The following is a 23,054-nucleotide window of genomic DNA, read 5'->3' as shown; positions in this document are numbered from 1 at the left end:
AACACTGACAAGCGAAATGAGAAATTATTAATTTCTCTTTGTAAAAGTAGAATGATTTACAATTGTTGAATTGAATTTTGTACAATGGCTATAGGTTTATATGTCCTTCCATTTAGTAAATAAATTAAAGTTTTTTATAAACAAAAAATATAAACCTCACTTTAATCTATGACTCTCATCCTTTTGAACATGAGTCACTAATTTTAATTTCTAATTTTAGCAATCCCCCACCTTGGATCATATTCAAAAGTTATGTCTTCCTCTGAACGTTATTGGTGTATTTATTTGAACTTCACTTGGATAAAGAGCTTCACCTCAAACTCATAATGAGGTGAAATGTATTAGGTCCAAACAACTTTTGAACTTATGAGTTGGAATTGATTTGATCAATATGTCTCCTGCATTTATATCTCCCATGTAAACCTTGTGCACGCATATTTCTCCATAACTTTACCTCGCTATAGTTAAAAGACTTTAGAAGTTTATTTTAAGTTCAGGATGATCTCGTGACAAGAGACTAGTTTATAGATTCCGGATCTACATTAGAATTGGTTCGAGATATTAACATTTTGTACCAGAGGCAAAGTGTAAATAGGCAATGATACTTCTTGCAAGGTTGCATGAATTGGGACCATCAAGGTTAAAATGTTTGATGATATTATGAGAACTTGTTGACAAAGGAGACAATGCAACAAACTTGTTGATAAAGTTGTGTTCATAGTTTCCCTCATTCTCGTTCTTGAGACATTCATAGTTTATTGAAGTCATTGGTCATTGGTCAAGGAGTGAAATTGGTAACAAGTGGTGTCAGAACAACGATTACATATTAAAGTTTTTTTTTTTTTAAATTTAACAGATTTAGACAACATAATATCCACGACCACATAGCCATTTGTCAAAAAATCAAATGTCAATATTTGGCGAAGTACCAGAACTGTTTGTGTGGTGAGCTTAGGTATACCTTGAGAGGGTGAAGTGTCTTATTGTAATGGTGCTCTTGGGGGCAACGGTATAACCAAAGGTTTGTATATGTGCTAGTCGCTTAGCTTGATGCATTCTAGTCTTGTTTTGCTTTTGGATAAATACACAAAATAATTAATGACTCTTTGTTTAATTAGAAATGAGCGTTTTAATGAAAATTAGGGAGTTTTAGTTGAGAACATCATTCACATAAACTAACAAATGTACAATGTGGAGTAGCTGATTTGATAAAAAAAAGGAGAAATATTTGAATCCTTTCTTGTTTCTTGCTCTAATGTGTAAATGAGAAAGATATAAAAATAATTATAAGAGTTAATTTGGACGGGTCAAATGCTATATCCCTCGTTAAAAAATTAATGATCATGTCCACATCTAATTATCCCTCACTCTCACGCACTTATAACCCTTATATGTGAGGAGTCATTCAAATTTACACGTTAGTGAGGCCCACAAATATAGAAAATGATTGTGGTACCAAATTTTAGGAGAATCTCTCCTCACTATAAATACCTTTACTCCTCATCACTTCATTTTCATTACTCCCTTTGTAAAACCTTGCAAAAATCACCATTTAACGGTTATAATTGAGCCCATTTCACCTCCCCTTAGTTTCTTGAGGCTTCAACGACGGTCTTCTTAAGCTGTAGTTGATATTGTTGTCTCTCAAATCATTATAACATTAATTTATGGGTTTCTTTTTTGGGATTTATGAAAATAATGTTACAGGAAAATCACTGCATCATGCCACACAAACACCAAAAGTGGGTCCCGCCATTGGTTTTTCAAAAAAAGAAAAAAAGAAATAGACATCACACTTATCGATGGGTCTGCTGGAAGATAGTCCATTTTGCTGTTACATGACCGATTGAAAGCCCTTCTTCTTTTTCATATCACATAAGATAACATATCTCATGCTATAGATACAACAAGTGATAGTCCCACCACTTGTTAAAAAAAAAAAAGATAACACGAATTTCGATACCTCACAACATGAGAAAGCAATCTCCAACAATATAAAAAAATGATTTCCCTTAATTTATTTTACCCTCCAAGAGAAATATTTACTCCATCACCTCTCTAACCAATTAAAGAGTTTATTATTATTTGTGCCAGATTCATTAAATTTTCTTTTGTATGTTCAATTTATTTATTTAAAAATATGAAAAATATTTTTCTTATTTCGTTGGAGATAACTCTCATTTTATACATTTATCGAATTTTGTGTCAGTTTTTTAAATTTCTTTTTTCTTTTGTTTTAAAGTGTGGACCCCATATATTTATCTCGCATACATGAGAAAACTATCTCAAACAACATGAGATTAATAACTCCCTAAAAATATATGACACTTTTTTTTTTCTTTTGATGACATATTTTTGTCGTTGAATTCATATTTAAATGAAAAAAATAACGTTATTATTATTATCAAATGATAAATTTGATATCACGGATAATAAATGTAACACATAAAAAATGTTCATATCTTTTTAAAAAAAAGAATGCGTATTCATTTTTTAAATATATGACATGAATGTATCATATATGAATGAAATATAATTCGAATGTGCCAATCTTACAAAAAAAATCCTTATAAAAAAAAGTCACGAATTTACGGAATTTAAGGTGTAACTTTTTTTAATATCACATATTAAATAATATGTTTCTTTTTTCATATATTATTATTATTATTATTAATGTAATAGAAGTTGTGTGCGGGGAACAAATTATGTAGAGAGTGTAAAAAAAAAGGAAGGTGGAATTGATGTAGATATATAAATTGAGAAAGGGAGATGAAAGTGGTGTTTGGGTTTGAGTTTGAGTTTGGTACTTGTGGGAGTGAGTGGTGCCGTGCGTGATTGAATTTTCAATCTGAGATTTTATTTGTGGGAGAAGAAAACGAAAACCCTCTGAAAACCCAAAACCCTGTTGGTTTGTTTGTTTGTTTGTTTGTTGTGATGAATATAATGGACTTCCAAGTGGTTGTTCTCGCCGGTGGCCTCTCCAAGAAGCTCCTCCCCCTCGTATCAGAGGTACCCATTCGTCTTTCTTCTTCTTCTTCTATTGGTTCGCAACGGTAATGCTTCAAAAAATAAATCCATTTCCCCCAAATTCTATTGAAGCATTTCTTTCGGTTTGCAGGAGGTTCCAAACGCTTTACTTCCGGTGGCGAACCGTCCAGTTCTCTCTTACGTTCTTGAGCTCTTGGAGCTTAGCAACCTTAAAGATCTCATTGTGGTATCATCCTCTTAACTCTAATTTCTTTTCTCAATGTTAGAGAGGGAAAATAGTGATTTTCATGAATTAGTGATGAAATTTGAGTGTTGACTTGTTTTGAGTAGGTTGTTGAAGGTGAGGATGCGGCTTTTCATGTTGGGGGTTGGATTTCAGGGGCTTATGCTGATCGCCTTCATGTTGAGGTATTATTTTTATTATTGATTTATTACTTTGTTCCACTGCCTAATAGCAGGATCAGGAAGATACTGATTTCAATCATTTAACCAAACATTAACTCCTTTTTTTTGCTCTTTATAGAGCACAATGGGGTTTTTTTGTGTGTGTGTGTGTGTGTGTGTGTGTAACCGATCCCACCTAGTAGGTAAAGGCCTGGTTGTTGTGGAAGCCTAATAAGAGGACAGTGAATACCCTCGCAGCCCGAAACCATTTCATTAGCTTTAGGTTTGGAGTTGTTGGACCTAAAATAAGGAGTAAAATGTTTTTACTAGTCCTATAATTATTTATCACTTTTTTGTTGTTGTTGTTGTTGTTGTTGTTGTTGTTGTATTATATATTAGCTTTATGATAAAGACCACATGGAACCATGTAGTATTGATAATTTGATTATAAAGGACGTGATTAGCTATTATGCAGCCTAAATATGGAGAAGTGGAGTCATGATCGAGTTATTGTTTGTACTTGTTTGTTCTGCTGTCCCTTTTTGGCTATTACCGATGCTGATTGCCTAACGTATTCATACACTATCAAATGTGTGATGATTTGTGTTTGAAATTGTTACAGGTTGCTGCAGTTCCTGAGGATGTAGGAACAGCTGGTGCAATTCGGGCCATTGCACACCACCTAACTGCCAAAGACATTTTGGTGAATATCTATCTCCCTTGTCCTCTATCTCTGAGATCTAATTAATATTGTTCTTTATGGTTATGTTAATTTTCTGCAGATTGTCAGTGGTGATCTTGTTTCTGATGTGCCGCTTGGAGCCGTTGCAGCTACTCATAGACGTCATGATGCAGTTGTCACTGCTATGCTTTGCCCTGCTCCTGTAAGTGGACCTTCAGAGTCAGGATCCTCTGGTGGGAAAGACAAAACCAAGAAACCCAGCCGCTACGATTTAATAGGGCTGGATCCCACAAAACAGTTTTTACTTCACATAGCAACTGGTTAGATTTCAAGCTTTCCTTTTTATAGGGCATTTTACTGTACGTGTTCTAATGTGGAATCTCGCAACTCTTTTTAGGAGCTGAAGTTGAAAAAGATCTTCGAATTCAGAAGAGCATACTCCGTGCAGTTGGCCAGGTACTTTTTTTCTTCCTTGTCTCTAAACCTTCCTACTTCCTTCTACAGAGATTTTCTCTAAAGTTAAAAAAACTACCGCTCTTCTAGTGTGAAAATTAAGTGTATGTTCTAAAAGATTACTTCCAAGCATTTTTTCTGCTATGTACATGTTCTATCTTATAGAAATAAAATTTTCCATCCGAGTACTAGAAATTTAAATGAAAGACTTTTGCATGTTCTTTTTTCTCTTTGATTGTTTTTTTATTTTTGTTATTTGACCTTCATATAGATAGAAATAAGAGCTGATCTAATGGATGCCCACTTGTATGCATTCAAAAGGTATGTTCATTTACTTCTCAACTTCCTTCTATATTCTATATCTTAAATTATTTGTGTTTGTATCCTGAAACATTTTATTCTTGCAGATCAGTTCTACAAGAAGTTCTAGATCAGAAGGGTGCATTTCATAGCTTAAGGCATGATGTATTGCCATATCTTGTCCGGAGTCAACTGGTTAGTTGTTTAAAGTTTTTGCAGTGATAGGTTAAGGGATGTTACATTTTTAAGGATTCTAACCTGGTTTAAATTTTCTAAATGAGAGTTAGAAATCGGAAGTATTATTAAATGGTATGCCACAAGCAGAAGAAAATGGAACTGAAAAGGTTATTTCTCAAAGCAATGAACAAATGCTATCTCAAATACTTGCTAATGCATCTGGACTGACCTTTCATCAACGGCATGCACTGGGTCCTAATGGTTCTACTTCTGTTCGAAGAATCCATAAATGCTGTGTTTATATTGCTGGAAGCAGCAAGTACTGTGCTCGCTTAAATTCTATACAAGCATACAGTGACATAAATCGAGATGTGAGTTTGTTATATTGTTGTCTTTTATTGGGCACTTGATATTGCCTTATATTTTTTTGGTACAGTTCTGCTTGCTTGGGCTTTATTCTTTTTTTAATATGACAGGTGATAGGAGAGGCTAGTCATTTATCAGGGTATTCCTTCTCTGCCCAAAACAACATTATCCATCCTTCTGCAGAGCTTGGGGCAAAAACAACTGTTAGTTTAACACACTGCAGACACTTTCCAACTAATTTCTGTGTTTGTATTTTAGTTGTGCTGTCTGATATACAGTTTCAGAAGCATTACTTTTGCTTTTCCCATTTTAAAGTTCATATATGTGATTGTTTTTTAGGTTGGACCACATTGTATGCTGGGGGAAGGTTCACAGATGGGTGACAAATGCAGTGTGAAACGGTCTGTCATTGGCCGTCACTGTAGGATAGGTGCCAATGTTAAGGTGGGATGATACATTATTCTTACAAGTTTAACAGGAAGATAGTTTTTTTGTCTGCGACATATGATCTCTAGTCCTCAGTGATTGGTCAGCAACGTTGGCTTTGCATCTTACTAATGGTTTTTATTCAGTAATGTTTATTACAAGTTTTTTGCACTTGCTTTTATGTATGCAGGTTGTTAATTCAGTAGTTATGAATCATGTTACTATTGGGGACTGTTGTTCCATCCAAGGTTCTGTCGTCTGCAGCAATGTACAGCTCCAAGAACGTGCTGTGCTAAAAGATTGTCAAGTGATTCATTTCTCCTTTTCTGGCTATTTTTTCATTTTGCAATTTGAATTGGAATTTGACATTGCCTGTCTTTGGCAGGTTGGAGCATGTTTTGTGGTCACTGCTGGTAGTGAGTTCAAAGGGGAGGTCTTGGCTAAGAAATGAAACTGAGATTTGAAAATCTAGGCTGGGAAAATACATAGCAAATTGACTTTTATCTTGCTTCAGCATAGCTGCAGCCAATTTTGCGCTTTTTTCTGGCAGTAGTTACAATTTGGTTGTTATCTTGGCAGGAGAAGCAAAGATATTATAATATTTCCAATTTGTATTTTTTTCCTCTGCATTTGCATTCTCCTATAACTTGAAGTTTGAAAGTGGCTTCAATCGGTGTTGAGTATCCATTTGTAAAAATAACTACCCATTGTTTCCTCTTTATTACAGTTTTCTGCCATTTGGCATGCATGTTAAAAGAGACTTACGGTTGGTATCTTACTACTGTACTACAGCGGTATGATCCAGCGCCATCATTTTTGTAATTGATCAAATGTAGCAGTACTATTGACACATATTTGTCTTGTTTTGTTTTTGTTTTGTTGAGATCTACAGATTATAATTTTGATGATGAAATTCTGTTTGCATTTGATACTGGCTTTATAATTTATTTAAGCTCACTTTTTCACTATTTTTGCGGGATAGGGGGTGGTTCTCAAAGCTTGGCAGTTGCAGCATCAACCAGCAGATCATGTAACTGGATACTGTTGGGAAGTGTGTATGTTTGCAATTACCATGTGATCTTCAGAGTAGTAACTGAATGCCAGTTTCATTTTACCTTTTTAAGTAATTTGAACAAAATTAGATATTTGCACGTTTATTCTTTGAAGATCTAGCCTTATTTTTGTTTATTTATTATTCTTATTTTTATTATTTTATTTTATTTTATTTTTTTGGGGTTGAGAATTAGGGGAGAGATTTCCCAAAAAGAGAATGATATCCGTCTAAGGACTCTCATGGATGAGGTTTATGTCATAGAGGTGGTGTCAAAATGAACTGAAGTTCACGGGTGAGCTCACAAAACCCTATATTTGATTATAACTAATTAGGGTTTTTTCGTGGTAGGATTTTTTTAGTCATAACCCTCAAAGCCCTATAATATAGCGGGCTGAGTTAGGGCTGATTCGCGGGTCAAACTTCTTACTTTATTAAAAATTTCATTACTTAAAAAGCTAAAAATTATATAAACTTAGTTTTTAAAAAATGATATAAATTTAAATAGGCTTTAATGTTTTTACCGTGAATGTAGATAAGTTATCTATATTCGTTTCTAAAATGACATCGTTTTGGATTGAAAATTAAAAAATTATAATGAAAAGATTATAAATATAAAATAAATTATAAACTTAATATAAGTAAAGATTGTGAATTTGATGGAGAATGTAAGAGAAAGTGAAAAATGAAAGAAAGGAAAATGAAATATAAAAAGAAAATCAAAGGAAGAATAAGATAAGAATAAGTATGAGTTCTCAAAGGTAAGAAAATATTATTATATTCTGAATTCTTCAAGTACCACTATTTTCATCTAAGATATGTCCTTATATAGGACTCTAAACATAATTAAGGAAATAATTACAATTCAACACATTAATAATATGATGGTTGTAGAATACATCAAAGGTCAAGAAAAACAAAGAGCCACATGTTATGAACTATGTAAAAGGTTATTCATAATATTTTACAACACTCCCTCTTGAATGTATTCTATAATTCAACACAAGTTATAAAATATATTAAAGGTCATGAAAAACAAAGAGTCACATGCTATGAACCATGTGAAAGGTCATCTATAATATTTTACAACACTCATCCTTGCATATATTCTTATAATTCAACACACCATTAGTGTGATGATTATAAAATACATTAAAGGTCATAAAAAATAAAGAGACACATTATTCAATCAAAGAAATATTGCCTATGGTAGATTTACTTGAATGGACGATTATTCAATAAGTGTCATAAAGTTTTTAATCCAACTCAACCAGGAAAACAGTTACAAGGAAACAATTCAATATTGTTTAGAAGTTTAATAACTAAACTACTCAAATGACCTTGATTTTGTTTGCATTAGCACTGCAAACAGACTAAAAGACTATCTCAATGACATATTTCAATTACTTTATTTACTACTAACCTATAAAACTCAAATGTTTTTACCTTAATATATCACTCTGATATTGATAATTTCATATTTGTTATAAAATTAAAGGAGAGAAATGAAAAAAGAAAACTAAAGAGGAAAAAACATATGAAGAACAAAGAAGAGCTTTTCGAAAAGTATAAAAATAGGAAAAAATATGTATCATTTTAAAAGATACAAAGTTGTGTCATTTTAAGTGAGAGAAAGAGATAGATAAAGGAAAAGAGAGAGTGGACAAATAAATCTCTTGTATTCCAATAGTTATCCACATCTAGAATTCATATTTTACAATAATATTATAATAATGATACTTATTTTATATTTATATTCACATATTTCCTACATGTGTGTATATAGTATATATTAATGATAAAATAATAGCAATCATGTTAAAAAATAAATACATAATAACACACTCAAACTAAATAGCTTAAGTTATACATAGAAGGGTTCGCTTTTTCTACCGTCAATGTAGATAAATTATCTACAGTGAGCTCAAAATGACTTCATTTTGAGGTGGAAATCAAGATATTTTATAATTATAATTGATTTTAGGATTATAATAGTCTTTTTCATTATGATTTTTTAATTTTTCAACCCAAAACGACGTTTTTGGGAGCGAATGTAGATAACTTATCTACATTCACTTTAGAAACATTAATTATTTTATAGTCTATGGAGGAAAGATATCAATTACTATTTATTAGGATATCAATTATTATTTGTTATCATAAGAAATCATTTACGATGAATTATTATAATATTGATTAGGATTTGCTATCAAAGCAAAAAAAAAAACATATTTAGAGATGTATCGAAAAGGGTATGACATCCGTCTAAGTTTAGGGGTGCTAAATGAACCAGAGGCCTTTGGCTCGGCTCGTAAAGGCCTGAGCTTATATGTCTGAAATTGGTTGTTGGTACCAGGCTTGAACTTGTATAAAAGCTCGTTTAATAAAAAGGTCTCAGGTTTCAATTCAAAAACTCGGCCTTAGAGCCTCTCAGGCTGACCTAGTATATTATTATTATTTTTATTGTATATATTTTTATACTACTTGTAATAACTCTCTTTCTCCACAATCCATTTCATCCAATTTTGTTGGTTAAACAGACTTTTTGAATGATTTTATTTTATATTATGCTGTTTGGATATATATTGAATTTATGAATATTTATGGAATTACTAGTATTGTTGATTGTATATTCTCTTTGGATAAATTTTTATTGTCTTATTTTTTTTAAACAGGCTAAACTAGACTTTTATTTATTGTAAATAAGTTAAGCCACAGGTTGATGATTATATTTATAACAGGTAACAGGCTTGGTCAGGCTGACACATTTAAATACAGACTTAGCCTTTTACGAACAAAGCTCGGCTCGGCTCGGCCCATTAACACCTCTACGTCTAATGACTCATGGATGAGGTTTATAAAGGTGTCAAAATGGGTTGAATCCTGAGGGCCACCTTGCAAAGCCTTATATTTGGCCTTAACCCATTAAGGCCTTTTTGTAGTTTGGCTTTTTTTTAGTGCTAACCCTCCCTATAATTTAGCAGGTTGGGTTAGGGTTGACCCGCATGCCAAACTTTTTACTTTATTGAAAATGAAAATTTAAATACTTATAAATATATAATAAATTATAAACTTAATATAAGTAAAAATTGTTGTAAAATTGATGGAGAATGTAAGAGAAAGTGAAAAATTAAAGAAATAAAAATGAAGTGTACAAAAAAAATCAAAGGAAGAATAAGATAAGAACAAGTATGAGTTCTTGAAGATAAGAAAATAATATTATATTCTTAGTTCATCAAATACCACTTTTTTATCTAAGATATGTCCTTATATAGGACTTCAAACATAATTAGGGGAATAATTACAATTCAACACATCAATAGTATGATGGTTGTAAAATACATCAAAGGTCATGAAAAATAAAGAGCCACATAAACCATGTGAAAGGTCATCCATAATCTATGTGAAAGGTCATTCATAATATTTTACAAAACTCTTCCTTGAATGTATTCTACAATTCAACACACCATTAATGTAATGGTTATAGAACACATCAAAGATCATGAAAAACAAAAAGCCACATATTATGAACCTAGTGAAATGTCATCCATTATATTTTACAACACTCCTTATTGAATGTATTCTACAATTCAACACACCATCAGTACATCAAAGGTCATGAAAACAAAGAGTCACATGTTATTAACCAAATGAAAAGTCATCCATAATATTTTACAACAAAAATAAATTTTTAAGCAGTGATATATTTCGACAAAGAATTTCATCTGTGCATCAATAAAAATAAAATTTTCTATTGACATCTAAGCTTGTTATATATCCAAATTTGTATTGAAATATATTGTATACAATGCACTTTAGTAATTTTTTGATAATAAAAACTAAATTTTTTTTTGTAAAGGTAGTAGTTGAGGAAAATCAATTATTTTAATTTTAAATATATAGCATAACAAGAGTAGTTATTCAATACTAATATTCAGATCATTTTTCATCGTTACTTTTAACTTTTAGTTTTCCACCGGAGTTGTTGTATACTATTATGACTACTAGTGAGAAAATCTTTTTTTGTGTGGATAAATGTGAAAAAATCTCTATTTGATGGCATCCTTTAATAATGAATTTAGTAAAGGTAGTAACTAAATTTTTACTTATATTAAAATTTTGGTTACATTTTTACTTGTATATTTGTATACAAATATCATTTTATTAAAAAAAGTAAATTATAAAAATTTTATATTTTGTATAAAATATGTTAAGAAAATGTTAAATATTTATTTGTTAAAATATTTTTTAATATATTGAATATGGTAAAAAAAAAAACTATGAAATTATAAATTTGGAAGGCCCACGGGCTGGCTCTAACCCATAGAGGGCTTTTGTCCCATGCAAACCTTTATTATTGAGATTCATTTTTTCTTGCTGGCTTTTTGGCCCTAACCTACACAGATTAGGGCCTAATGAGACAGACTGACCCATTTTGACAGTTTTTTTTTTTTTTTTTTTTTTTATAACACATTTTGACAGCTTTAGACTTTATGACATTAATTCATGCCTCTTATTATTAACTTTTATATCAAATTAAAATAATAAAACAGAAATTATGAAAGAGAATTATAACTTGAGTAAGTTGCGTTTTCCATATTCGAATTTTACATAAAATAAAACAAAAAACTTACTAACTTTAAAAAAAAATTAAAAAAAAAAAACATTTTCTACAAAAATAAAATAAAATAACATACCTTACCATTTGTGATTCAATATTCATGCCATGACTTTGTATAATTTTTTTTTCAAAGTAAATGTAGCGCATAAATTATACTATGCAAATATGCACTTTCAAAAATTTATTTTGATTTTACACAATACAAGGAATTTTTGGAAGAAATCATGCCAAGCAAATAAAAAAGCCCACGTTTTTCCTGGGATAAAAATTAACATATATTGTTTGCTTTTGTCAATATTTACAGTGATGAATCACTTCTAGCTCATGTTTGATACTATTTTTTTTAAGATATTAATCGGTCCAAAATTCTAATAGTTCCGACTAATTTAATTTTCGATAATTTTCTTTAAACACTTTATACGTCTTCATGAAGATTGCTTAATTAATGATTGAAAAAAAAAAAAACACTTTAGACTAGGTTGGGATGTGAGAAATTCATTTACAAGCTTTCTTTCAAAATAATTCACTTTAAAAAATTTAATTTATTTCAAATTATTTGTCACTCAAGAAAACTAAGAAGATTTTTTTATGAGAATATCAATACAGTAAGAGGGCAATATAATGAAATGAACATAATTATTTAAAAACATAAGGAATATATATATATATATATATATATATATATATATATATAATAAATTGCATTATGATCTTTTAATTTTTTAATTCTAAAAATAAGACTCACTTCTGCCATCATACACAGGATCATTATTGGTATCAAAGTGCGGTTCACTTCAAAGGCTTATAAAAGTGTATAAATTGTAATGGCAAGTCAATCTTAAATCTTCGTTTCACCAATAACATGAAGGTATATCATCAGAAACACGGAAGCGCATCGTACCGATGCGATGAGGAATGAAGAACACCGCTTTGATTACCTGAGATGAAGCAGCGAGCGTGACAGTTTCTCACGTTCTGTTCTCCTCCTCAAGCCTCACGATCTGTAGCAACGCACCACGAACGGTCGCAATTCCGCTCAACGGTTGATCTTCCAAGCTATGACTCAAGGGGGATCAGGTGGTCGTGTGGGCAACCGTTCTGATGATGAACGTCTGCCTCTTTGTGTTTCTGATGTCTGTAACCCTAGGAGGCACTAGAGAGAAAAGAGAGTTTATATACTCTGCCCAATCCAAAATTAACCCTAAGCTTCATGGATTGAAATTAGTCTTTTTGAGCTCACTCTCACTAAAGCTATTGGGCTTAAGTGAAAAGAGCATATTAAACCCAACATAACATCCACACGAGCATTTGCCATTGGAATCGATTAGGGTCCCTAACAACAATTTCACGGTCAACTATTTTGAACGTGAAAGTTTTTATGTTATTTTTTTACAAAAAACAAGGGAAGAAGTTATACTATGCAAGTGAAAAAGTGTATATGTAATTCTTTAGAAAATGGCTAACTTTTTAATATTTGCCCCTTTGTCAAATCATACCCACATCTACACACGCATCCAAATATGCTACCAGGATCTTAACAATTCATTAGAATACTGCTTCTTGAACACTTATATTGATAAATTCTATTAGTTTACTATCATAATGCATGCAACCGAAGGATGAAACCTAGGACTACGACATAACTTAGTTAAACTATTAAAAACATTGAGGTCTTAAGTCTAACCCCATTTTGGTGGGTTTATAATGTCATATCTCAAACCAAAGTTGTTTCAGTGCATTATTCTAGGAGTACATTAGAATTTTCATGGCATAGAATTTGATTCCACACCAAGGACTTCACCCGGAAAAAAATATACTCTACATATATTATAGTGAAAATCTTCATATTTCCACATGAAATGGACTGAATCTTGATGCATGCCTTGGTCTTTTGAGGATTAAAGATGTAACTAAAGTCTGCTCTGAACTGATAGCTCGCGTTTCATTTGATCTCTCAAAACTCTCCTTAGTATTTTGTTGGAAGCTGTTCGAGGAAACTCTGGCACAATTTTAACAAGGGTCACCTGTAAAATAACAAAAAATTTAATTTCCCTTCAAAACTCAGAATTTTATGGATCTGTATGTCATTAAGTTATTGTTTTTCACAAAGTAATAAACTGCATTCAATTCATAAATTGTAATTGCAAAAAATCAACTAAGGGTCATCATACCTTAAACAAAGGATTAAGGTTGCTTTGAATGGCTTTAGAAAATTTCTTCTTTAGAGTTTCTGCATTGGAGTTGTATCCTTTCTTTAAAACTACAAATATAACAAGTTGTTCTGGGCCTCCATTTGCAGGAGCAACACTGACTGCAGCTGTCTCCAAAATGCATTCATCAGCCCTGTCACAGACACGCTCGATTTCGACAGAACTTGTCTGCACATCAGAACAGAAAATTCCTTGTAAGAACAACAGCCAGTCCAATAAAAAAAAAAAAAAATTAAGAATTTCTGAAGAATCCATGATCAGTTACAGAGTATCTTCCATTCTTATTAGTGTATGCGGGCCATAGACATGGAAATATATAGCATTCTTATACCATGTCTAACTAGCAGACCGATCCTTCGGAAGCTTCATAGCTAATCAGTGAAGAACTTGGAGGAGCTATAAACCTAAATATAGTGGATGATGTGGTACCTTTATTCCACCAAGATTCATGGTGTCATCAGCCCTCCCTTGTACAATCAAATAGCCTCCAGCAGTTCTTTTGATTATATCTCCATGTCTCCTAAGAACCTGCTAATAGATATATCATGTTAGACATGACAAGTTGTAGATAAATAACAGAATATTAGAATGAGTAATTATAATTGCACTGCAGACTAATCAATTATTATGTAATTTATAAAGAAGAGATTATCTGAGAATCCTTGATGTAGATTTTACCAATCTACAGTACATTTGGATATTGATAGCTTACATAGGTATTAGCAGTATTTGATACCCAACAATTCAAAACATTCGAAGTTCAAAGAGTATTCCCATGCTCTAACTTTTTTGGATATGTGCAATTTGGTATGTGTATACATGCAAAAATGTACTTGAGCAGTAGGACCACAAGGAAGCATTTGGGATGTAATGAAACAATTCATTTAGGACCTTAAAAGGTTAGGATGTAAGTAACCACAAAATTCTTTCAGATCTGAAAAGAGATTGTGTTGTCCTTCGGGCATGAAAGAACTAATATTTCAAGATAGCTGTATCTAAATGTGAAAATCATTTGTCACATTGGCACAAAGCATATTAATTGAAGTAGATACCTTTCCTTTGTAAATGGGCATTCCCTTAAAGTAAACCTCCTCATGATCAGCATTAAGTAATCTATCAGTTGCTCCTAGATATAGAGGGAATAAGCCCACTTCACCAACACAAGAAATGTCCTCTGGCTGTCATATTGGTCAAAGAGATCAAATAAATTAGAAAGCCTAACAAACAATTTGTCTCAACCCAAAGATAGGATTGCTATTATATAAGATAACAAAAATTTATTGAAGATAGTTTGGTCATCCACTAGTGGAAATGTAACAGAAATAGATGTTAGAGGAAAAAATTGACGTGACAATCCATGTGGAAATTCTAATTGATGACCGTTAGGAGTTCAGGCAGCCAATCCCAAGATTTTGAGATCAGGGTTTCCAGTAAGCCATTGGTCCCAAGTCTGGATCATGTGATAAGCACTTTGGTATCCATTATCCATTGAAACAACAAAATTAAATCCAGGTATTGGCCTGATGGAGTGCAATGTTAAGTCGGGGGAAGCATAAGTGCATAAAATCATATAATCTAAAGTAAACTATCCAAAAAATGTTCTTACATAAGGAACACCATTTTCATCAAGGATGACAAGGCCAGTTGTCATTGATGCTGTACTAAATGCTCCAAAAGCTTGAGGCTGCAGTGGACTTCCCATAATGTAACTAGACGCAAGCTCAGTGCCTCCACAACATTCAATAATTGGTTTGTAATAAGATTTTGAAGAAAGCCAAAGGTCATCATCAACATTTGAAGTTTCTCCAGTCGAACAAAATGTTCTGCATATAGCAACAGTTTAGTTCATTTTTATATTACTTACTTGATCATTTAAGCTTATGAGATATTACTTTATCTTTGTCCAATCCAAGCCTTCCATACATTGTGTACTCTTCCAAGCTTTTACTAAGCTCGGAACTGTTCCCAAAATAGTAACACCTGCATCCTGAACAATTGTAGTTGAATGAATAAAGTAGTGCTTTGGTGTAATGTATCAATTTGATGCAGAATTCAACATCTCCTATAGCAATTATTAATATGTTTTGCTTTATTGCTGTATTTATTTCTGATCTTCGGCCGTCCAGACCTTATTCATCCCCATTTGCTTCTAAGTGCTAGTAATGAGAGTCTTGCCTTCTAAAAAGTATTTTTTATTTTCTTTCCTTTACATTATTAAGAATAGATTTGACCTGAGACCCATTCAGATGACATGCGTTATACATTAGTAGATTCTAGGGATCCCTCTTCCACTTTGACACATGAGGTGGAATTAGGAGCATACTTATGAATAACGCCGCTTTAGCGCGCTATAGCAGAGTTGCGGTGCAGCAGTGCGGCGGCTAGCCGCCACAGACCGCGCCGCGACAGCCAAGGGAAGTGTAGCGGCCGTTATTGCGGCTGAAATTGCAGCGCTATTGCGCCGCTATAGTAGTTTCTACAAAAGTGTTCTTGTTGTAGAAGGAAAAGAACATGTTGAGCGAAGAGAAGAGATGAGGGATGTCGATCCTCGATTCTAGAACCTTCTTCAGCTTCCGAAACAAACCTTAAGTTCTTTGATTTTGGCATTTCACTTAAGTGGCAGTTTGAATTTTGACTAATTTTACCACTTTATTTTGTTGTGTTATATTATTTAAGACTTTAATTCCTTTAATTTTCTTATGATCTGAATTTTAATGTTTGAAATCATTTATGTTTGAGTTTCAGATCCTTCAAATTTGTTTTTTATGTCACATTTTAATTCTTTAAGTTTTATATTTGTGGAGTACACTTTAGTGTATCATTTTGGTACACTTTGCACAGTAGCGTTGTAGCGCTACCCGCTATAGCGCTATAGCAGTTTGGGGAGGGTTAGCTGCTACGCGCCGCTATCCGAGATTAATAAGTATGATTAGGAGAATGGATGACAAATTTATCAGTGTACAACGTCCAGGTGAAACTAACTTTCCAAGATAATGCCTAACAATGCTTTCAACAAACAACACTTGACCATAGAAAGTACTTTTGGTATTGAACCCTTGGTCAATATTCAAATTAGGCCTCAGTTTCCTTGGTGTATATACCACACCATATGGTACAACTATTGGACCTTTCCCATCCTAACACCATACAATGCTAATGTGTTTGCGCATGCGCATGTGTTTGCCAGAACATTTCTGTGTCTAGATAACACACTACTTCATAATAACCCAGCATACATTTAGGTATAAGCATATTAAACCATGAGTGTAGCTCAGTTAGCAAATTGAGCTCCATGCAGGCGGACTTTACCTACAGTGCAAGGATTTAAATTCTGCTAGAAGCACCTTGTGACTGTAACATCTCGGATGCTGACTATTGTATGGTTAGTGGAAGAACTAACGTACTATCTGCGGGAGGGGTATATAAATGAATCGAATCAACACCCGAAAGAGAGTGATTCCAAGGATTGTACAGGTTTAGGACTCTACAGTTAGGGATAGCTTATAAGAATTAATTGGTACTACCTATACTAACAAGATGCATCTACTTTTCGGTAGCTCAGAACGGAAAAACTCCATAGTTAAGCGTGCTTGACTTGGAGCAATTCTGGGATGGATAATCTCTTGGGAAGTTTTTCCAAGAAGTGTGTGAGTGAGGACAAAGCACGCTGAAAAGTCTCGTGTTACTTTGCGGGGACAATCATTGACCCTTGAAGTGGCCAGACATTAGTGACCAAGGCAAAAATGAATGCACAGGGACACCTCGTGTTCTTACCACAAAGGTATAAGGATATGCCATTTTAAATTCTAGACACTCTTGGTGAATGAACAAATTCAAACATGGTAAAATGTTTCAAGGTAATGAAAAAATATTACATGTAGTTTCAAGGACAGTTTGAGTTCTGCATTAAAAGTTGGGAAACAAAAAGTAAGCCGTCTAGCATCCTAGACCAGTTTGAGTGGCACACAGTTGCAATTTGTTTTCACAAAACATAGGAAAGTTCCCGGGTTATGTCACTGAAGATCACAAAATCATTTCCCTCCACATCCCACTGTAATACAAAGGATATAGGACCTGTTGCATCTAATCAGTTCATTTCATCCATGATTTTGAAGAAATTGGTTTGCTATCTGAACTTCTTAAGTGATTAAAATAAGGGAAAAAAGTTTCCGATGTTACTTTAGATAATTTTATCTAATGTTCATCGAAACGACGTCGTTGAGGTTGAAAAATTAAAAAATTAGAGTGATAAAGACTATTATAACCCTGAAATAAATTAAAATTACAAAAATACCATGATTTCCGTCCCAAAACAACGTCGTTTTGATGAACATTAGATAAAGTTATCTAAAGTAACATCAGAAAAAAAAAACCCTTAAAATAATAATGACCATTTTATAAGATAAGACGTGTTGTGATAATAAGCATAAATAATATAGGGAATAAAATATTAGATTTGAACGAATCACCTGAACAAATTTTCCAAAACCATGGCCTAGAGGAGATCCATGGTACAGAGCAAGAGTTGCACCAGTTAGAAAGCATGAATATATTAGAGTAGGTCCCATCACCCATCCTAAATTTGTAGGCCAGCAGCTGACATCTCCAGGTTGAATATCAATAAAGGCCCATCCATCAGCAGCACTTCGTATTGGTGAAAGTTGAGTCCAAGGAATTGCTTTTGGATCTCCTGAAAAAGCAAAAATATAACCAGAAAATAATTATAATGGTAGTCTATAATTGATGTGTTTAAGGGAGAATCTTTACCTGTGGTTCCAGATGAGAAAAGTATGTTGGTGACAGAATCAATTGATTGATAGATTGGAGAGTAATGATGAGACCTGCCATGAGTTAAATGTTAAGGTGAAACGATGCAAGTTCTCTCTTTTTTCTCTTTTTTGGGATCTTTAGCAGCGACTGTTTTAGTTTGGAAAAATTATCATTTGTTTAGATCAAAATATGGTTTAATAGACGCATTGTAATGTGCATTACCTGGAATGCTGTCTGTTAGAAGAAAGAAAACCCTTCCATGATAAGTCTTGTTCTCTTAATTGTACTCCTACATCATCACCTATCACCGGGAGCACAATAACTTTGCATGCAGCTGCTTCAATGACTCGACTGCAAGGAGAAATATGCACAATAACTCAGCTGTTTCCAGTGATCTATGTGCTTAAAGAACAGCAATAAATCTATCTAACAAGCATTCAAACATGAGTATTAGCAAGCTTGGCATATTTCATCTTTTCAATTTTGGATGGCAAAGCAGTCTAAAGGGCCATTCAAGTAATTAATAGTTCGGAAATAATCATCTAAAATACAAATTCTGGCCAAAGAGCGGCAGTAATATATTCATATCTAAACCTTTCTGAACAATATCTATTGAGAGGAGTCTATACACATTAGAATGCCTTGAAATATCGATTTTCATAATTCAAGTAAAAAATTTACTATATAAATTAAAGGAAACTAAGTAAAAGGAGAGCTGGCTTCTACCTTTGGATCATTTCACTCAACTCAACTAATTAATTTTGTTGCCAATGAACAGGTCTGTTTAGATATAAACTCCGATTTAGAGATTATAACTAGCATCTAGAACAATCAACATATCAGAAAGCAGCTATACAAGATATTGAACTAATTCATGTTTATAAGTTCCCGTATCATTTCAAGTAGAAGAATAAAATTCAAACAGGATTGAGGAGACCCAGAATTATACTACTCAAATGGGAGGGTAAAAGTGTGATAGGAAGTAGTTAGATGGAATAATACACATCTATATGGAGAAAACCAAATTATTCATGTGATAGAATTCTGAGTGCATCTGATTCTGAATAATTAATATGCAGAAGACTTTTTGTGGCTGGGATTAATGTGTTTTTTATTTTTTAATTGAGAAATATAATTTATTGGAGAAATCATTGTTTTGCGATGCTATTTATGCCTATGACAAATGCCTAAAAATAAGTGAAGCAGAAATGAAAGAAGAAAACAGGGTTCTAAAAAAACAGGTTCCGAAATACAGCATGGCTTTGATGATTTAACATCACTTTCTGATTCATAATAGATTATCTGTTGTCCCAAAATGGCCCAACCATGTATATTCGTGGTCAAACACAAAGACATCCCCCGCCATCGTGTGGACCATGGCATTGATTTTGAACTCAGAAACAACAAGAAGAAAAACATAGTATTCAAACATTAATCAAAGGATACATGAATAGATGAATACTAAATAACCTTACTATAACAAATGTTGAATTGATAATTATAGCAAAAGTTAAGGATAATATGACATAAGCTTGACTTGCGCTTAACATGCATACTATAATCTAAACAGATAAATTAGACACGGGCATCACAAAAGTGCCTCAGGCCCATGTAAAATATGATTTCAATATTCAGAAGTTGAAGTGCTGAAAAACATAGCAACAACTACAAGTACAATGTTGACAATTTTTTACCTGTACAAAGGGAATTTCCTGCCACCTCTTGATATGAAATCCTGAAAACAAATTAAAGCTGAGTGAAATACAATAATCTTAATTTGTTAAAAAAATGGAAATTGATAGAAGCTCACTCAGCTATTGAAGAAAATTGGGAATTAACCCAGAGATTAGAGGAACTGAAATAAGAAAGAAACAGAAATGCAATATTACAGCAACTAGCTCTTCGAGGGGCTAACTTTCTCCCAAGTCCCACTCTCTCTGCTTTTGACATTCTAACAGACATCACACCTTCCTCACTTTTCCTCTCCACTGTTGCCAATTTTCTAGGCAGTTACCAGAAAATTTCCTATGCATATTACGTTTTCCCCCTTACCCCTCTTGTTCATGTGGATCATCAATGCACTACCTTTTGTGTCCATTAAGATTTCATTCATTTAATTCCTAATTATTTGTTGCTTGAATCTACCTACAACTCTTGGTACCATGAAATCTAATTTCACAAACACTGTTTTGAGCACTAATACAACTACCAATATGATTGTTAAATTCTGCATTATTGCTTGCAAGCCATCCTTTCTATAACATACATGCAGTAAGCAATCAATCCCCCTACTTTTCTACCTCATTTTTCCTTCTTCAAACCATAACCCTTGCCCAAGCTTTTGAAGTCTTAATTGGGATGCACCATTCAGAAAAGCCTCATCAGCCTAAAAAAGACCCAGCTGTTTGCTGAAATTGACAATCAAAAGTTGGATGAGATATTTAGTGCACTCATCAAACAGGTATCCGACCTATACGTTCAATAAAACTAAGTATTCTAAGAAGTTATCTAACAATCAGAGATCCAAACATATAGACTGTGTCTGTTAATCTTATCAAACAGGAAACAGAAGTCAGAAAATTAGAGTTGAATGAAAAAGAAACACTCTGAGGCACAACAACGATTTGGAAATTTTAGTATTGCTTCACAAATACTGAATAATATTGTAAATATAAATTGGTAACTGAGAAAGAACAAAGACAATTCCAAATATTGAACAGTTTCACTTTGATCAACGGTAGATTTACAATTAAAGTCATACACATGAACCAAATTAAAAGTTCACCTGTGTGAAAATACCCTTTGCTTTAGCAACACGCAGGCGAGTTGCAATTTCTTTTGGTGCAAAGCTATCAGCTATTGATACCACAATGCATCCTGCCAGAACAATGGCTAAATATATAACAACGGCATTGGCTGTCATTTGCATGTCAATTGCGATTGCATCTCCCTTCGAGAATGTGGCGTCTATTGCATTTGCCACCAACCTGGAAATAACATGGAAAAAACGTGAAGTAAAGAAACAATTTCATACAGGAAGTGTATGAAGAGATTAGATATTGAAAAGTACTTCAAGGGTAAATCCTAAAAGGAGAAAGGATCAAAGACAAAAAAAGAAAGTGAGATACAAGTAGGTAAAGAGTGGAAACAAAACAACAAAATGAGACACGAATTATCCTGATTCAAAAGTACAAAATCCAATGCAATGATGGAATTTAAAAACAGCTCTTCAAATGATTGAATTAATTGAATTAGCTCAAGTTAAAAGTTAAAAGAAAAAGTCAAGACTCAAAGAGATCGAACTCTGCATTCTAAGTAACATAATCTTGCTCGAAAACCAAAAGGATCAGTCGAAAAGCTTTACATGACTTGGTGTCGAAGTTGTTTGAGCGTGATATGATTAACCTGGGAATCATCAAAACCTTCATCTCTCCAAACGATGGCTAAACTGTCATCTTGTTTGCTGGGGTGCGAAGTGGGTTGCAAACAGCATTCAGCAATATTCAAGACAGAACCGGGAAGCCAAGTTCCCCCATGTTTGGAAGGGTCAGAAGTATCTAGAATGCACCTTGGAGCTTCAACAAATGAAACAGAAAGTTCCTTGAGAACAAGGGACCAGTACACCTGCACTCACGATAAAAAAAAACAACACATGTTGAAATTACGGAATGGAAAAGGGGATAAAATGAAAAATAAAAGAAGGAAGAGAAGAGTGAGTAGTTGCCTGAGGGTGCTGAACAGAAAACTTGTGAAAGAGAGGATAACTAGTAATAGGGTCCTTGTAGGATGCTCCTAAAAGCTTAGGACCATAGGTTTCCATGAGACGACCCAGGTTCGTGCGTTTGGACTGCTCTCTAAAATAAAAAAAATAAAAAAGTGGCAGTGAAGACTGAACAAAAACAGACATGAATTGAATAGAGAAGAGTGAGTAGTAGTTAGTAATCATAAGATAGATACACACAAACACTTACAGAGAAGGGAACCAATAGAGAGGAGGGGCAGCATCAGCATCAGCATGAGCATGAGGTTGGGAAGAGTGATCATGAAGGGAGTAATAGACAAGTTGATGCAAGGGATGTGGATAGGATGGCTTCAGCACTCTCCGAGTCACCAAGTGGCGCCATATATCTGTTGGGTTGTCGGAGGAAGAAGGACAGAGGGAGAGAACATCCCTCAGAACATTATACAATTCATTGGCTTCTCTAACTGTTAAGCCTGCATTCACAAAGTCCTCCACTCCCAACTCTCTTATTATGCTCTTTCCCATCTCTCTCTCTCTGTTAGTTTGTTCCTTCCAACTTGAAACTTGCAAGGTTCCAATGGTTGTTCAATCAATGTTTTTGGTTGTACAGGGGTAGTAGTAATAGTAGTTGACTTAAAGTTGCGATTGAGGATGCCAAGTTGGACCACGTGATGTTTTATGTCACCTAACACTGAGTGTATAGCAGTTAAAATAACAGAAGAGGAAATAAATATTGAGAAAAACTTTACTCATTTTGTACGAAAAAATAAGTTATCTCCTACTCAAACAAAGATGTGGGGCCACCATTCCTTTTAAAAAATAAAAAATAAAAAAATATTTGACACAAAATTCAATGTGAGTGTAAGAAGTATTCCTTCTCTCCT

General features: G+C 33.3%; 2 protein-coding genes across 3 annotated transcripts; one reads left to right on the top strand and one right to left on the bottom strand.

Annotated features, from left to right (window-relative positions):
* The first annotated feature begins 2,767 nt into the window (after positions 1-2,767).
* Positions 2,768-6,839, top strand: LOC133317357 (uncharacterized). Of its 2 annotated transcripts, none has more exons than XR_009752298.1 (13): positions 2,768-3,009; positions 3,119-3,214; positions 3,319-3,396; positions 3,995-4,075; positions 4,155-4,374; positions 4,452-4,510; positions 4,779-4,828; positions 4,915-5,002; positions 5,095-5,355; positions 5,461-5,553; positions 5,690-5,878; positions 5,967-6,083; positions 6,162-6,177. XR_009752298.1 is itself a non-coding variant. In XM_061519215.1 (13 exons), the coding sequence occupies exons 1-13, from the start codon at positions 2,935-2,937 to the stop codon at positions 6,225-6,227; spliced, it is 1,389 nt and encodes a 462-aa protein (XP_061375199.1). In that variant the 5' UTR covers positions 2,768-2,934; the 3' UTR covers positions 6,228-6,839. The 2 variants fall into 2 exon arrangements, 1 of the variants encoding a protein (XP_061375199.1); XM_061519215.1 differs by having other exon boundaries at positions 5,690-5,794; positions 6,162-6,839.
* A 6,223-nt stretch (positions 6,840-13,062) lies between these two features.
* On the bottom strand, positions 13,063-22,747 carry LOC133317355 (probable CoA ligase CCL12). The gene is made up of 14 exons (XM_061519214.1): positions 22,400-22,747; positions 22,153-22,282; positions 21,793-22,052; positions 21,214-21,415; positions 20,123-20,163; positions 18,651-18,779; positions 18,426-18,499; positions 18,128-18,348; positions 15,551-15,645; positions 15,265-15,481; positions 14,711-14,836; positions 14,088-14,186; positions 13,620-13,826; positions 13,063-13,472 (listed from the first exon to the last, which is right to left on the bottom strand). The coding sequence occupies exons 1-14, from the start codon at positions 22,693-22,695 to the stop codon at positions 13,359-13,361; spliced, it is 2,211 nt and encodes a 736-aa protein (XP_061375198.1). The 5' UTR covers positions 22,696-22,747; the 3' UTR covers positions 13,063-13,358.
* Positions 22,748-23,054: the final 307 nt, after the last annotated feature.

The sequence above is a fragment of the Gastrolobium bilobum genome, unplaced genomic scaffold (genome assembly GCF_033153095.1).
Source record: "Gastrolobium bilobum isolate Gb01-03AN ecotype WA unplaced genomic scaffold, APGP_CSIRO_Gbil_v1 utg16249, whole genome shotgun sequence".
Lineage (NCBI taxonomy): Eukaryota > Viridiplantae > Streptophyta > Magnoliopsida > Fabales > Fabaceae > Gastrolobium > Gastrolobium bilobum.
The sequence above is the reverse complement of the archived record's forward strand: the minus strand, read 5'-3'. Positions and strand labels throughout refer to the sequence as shown.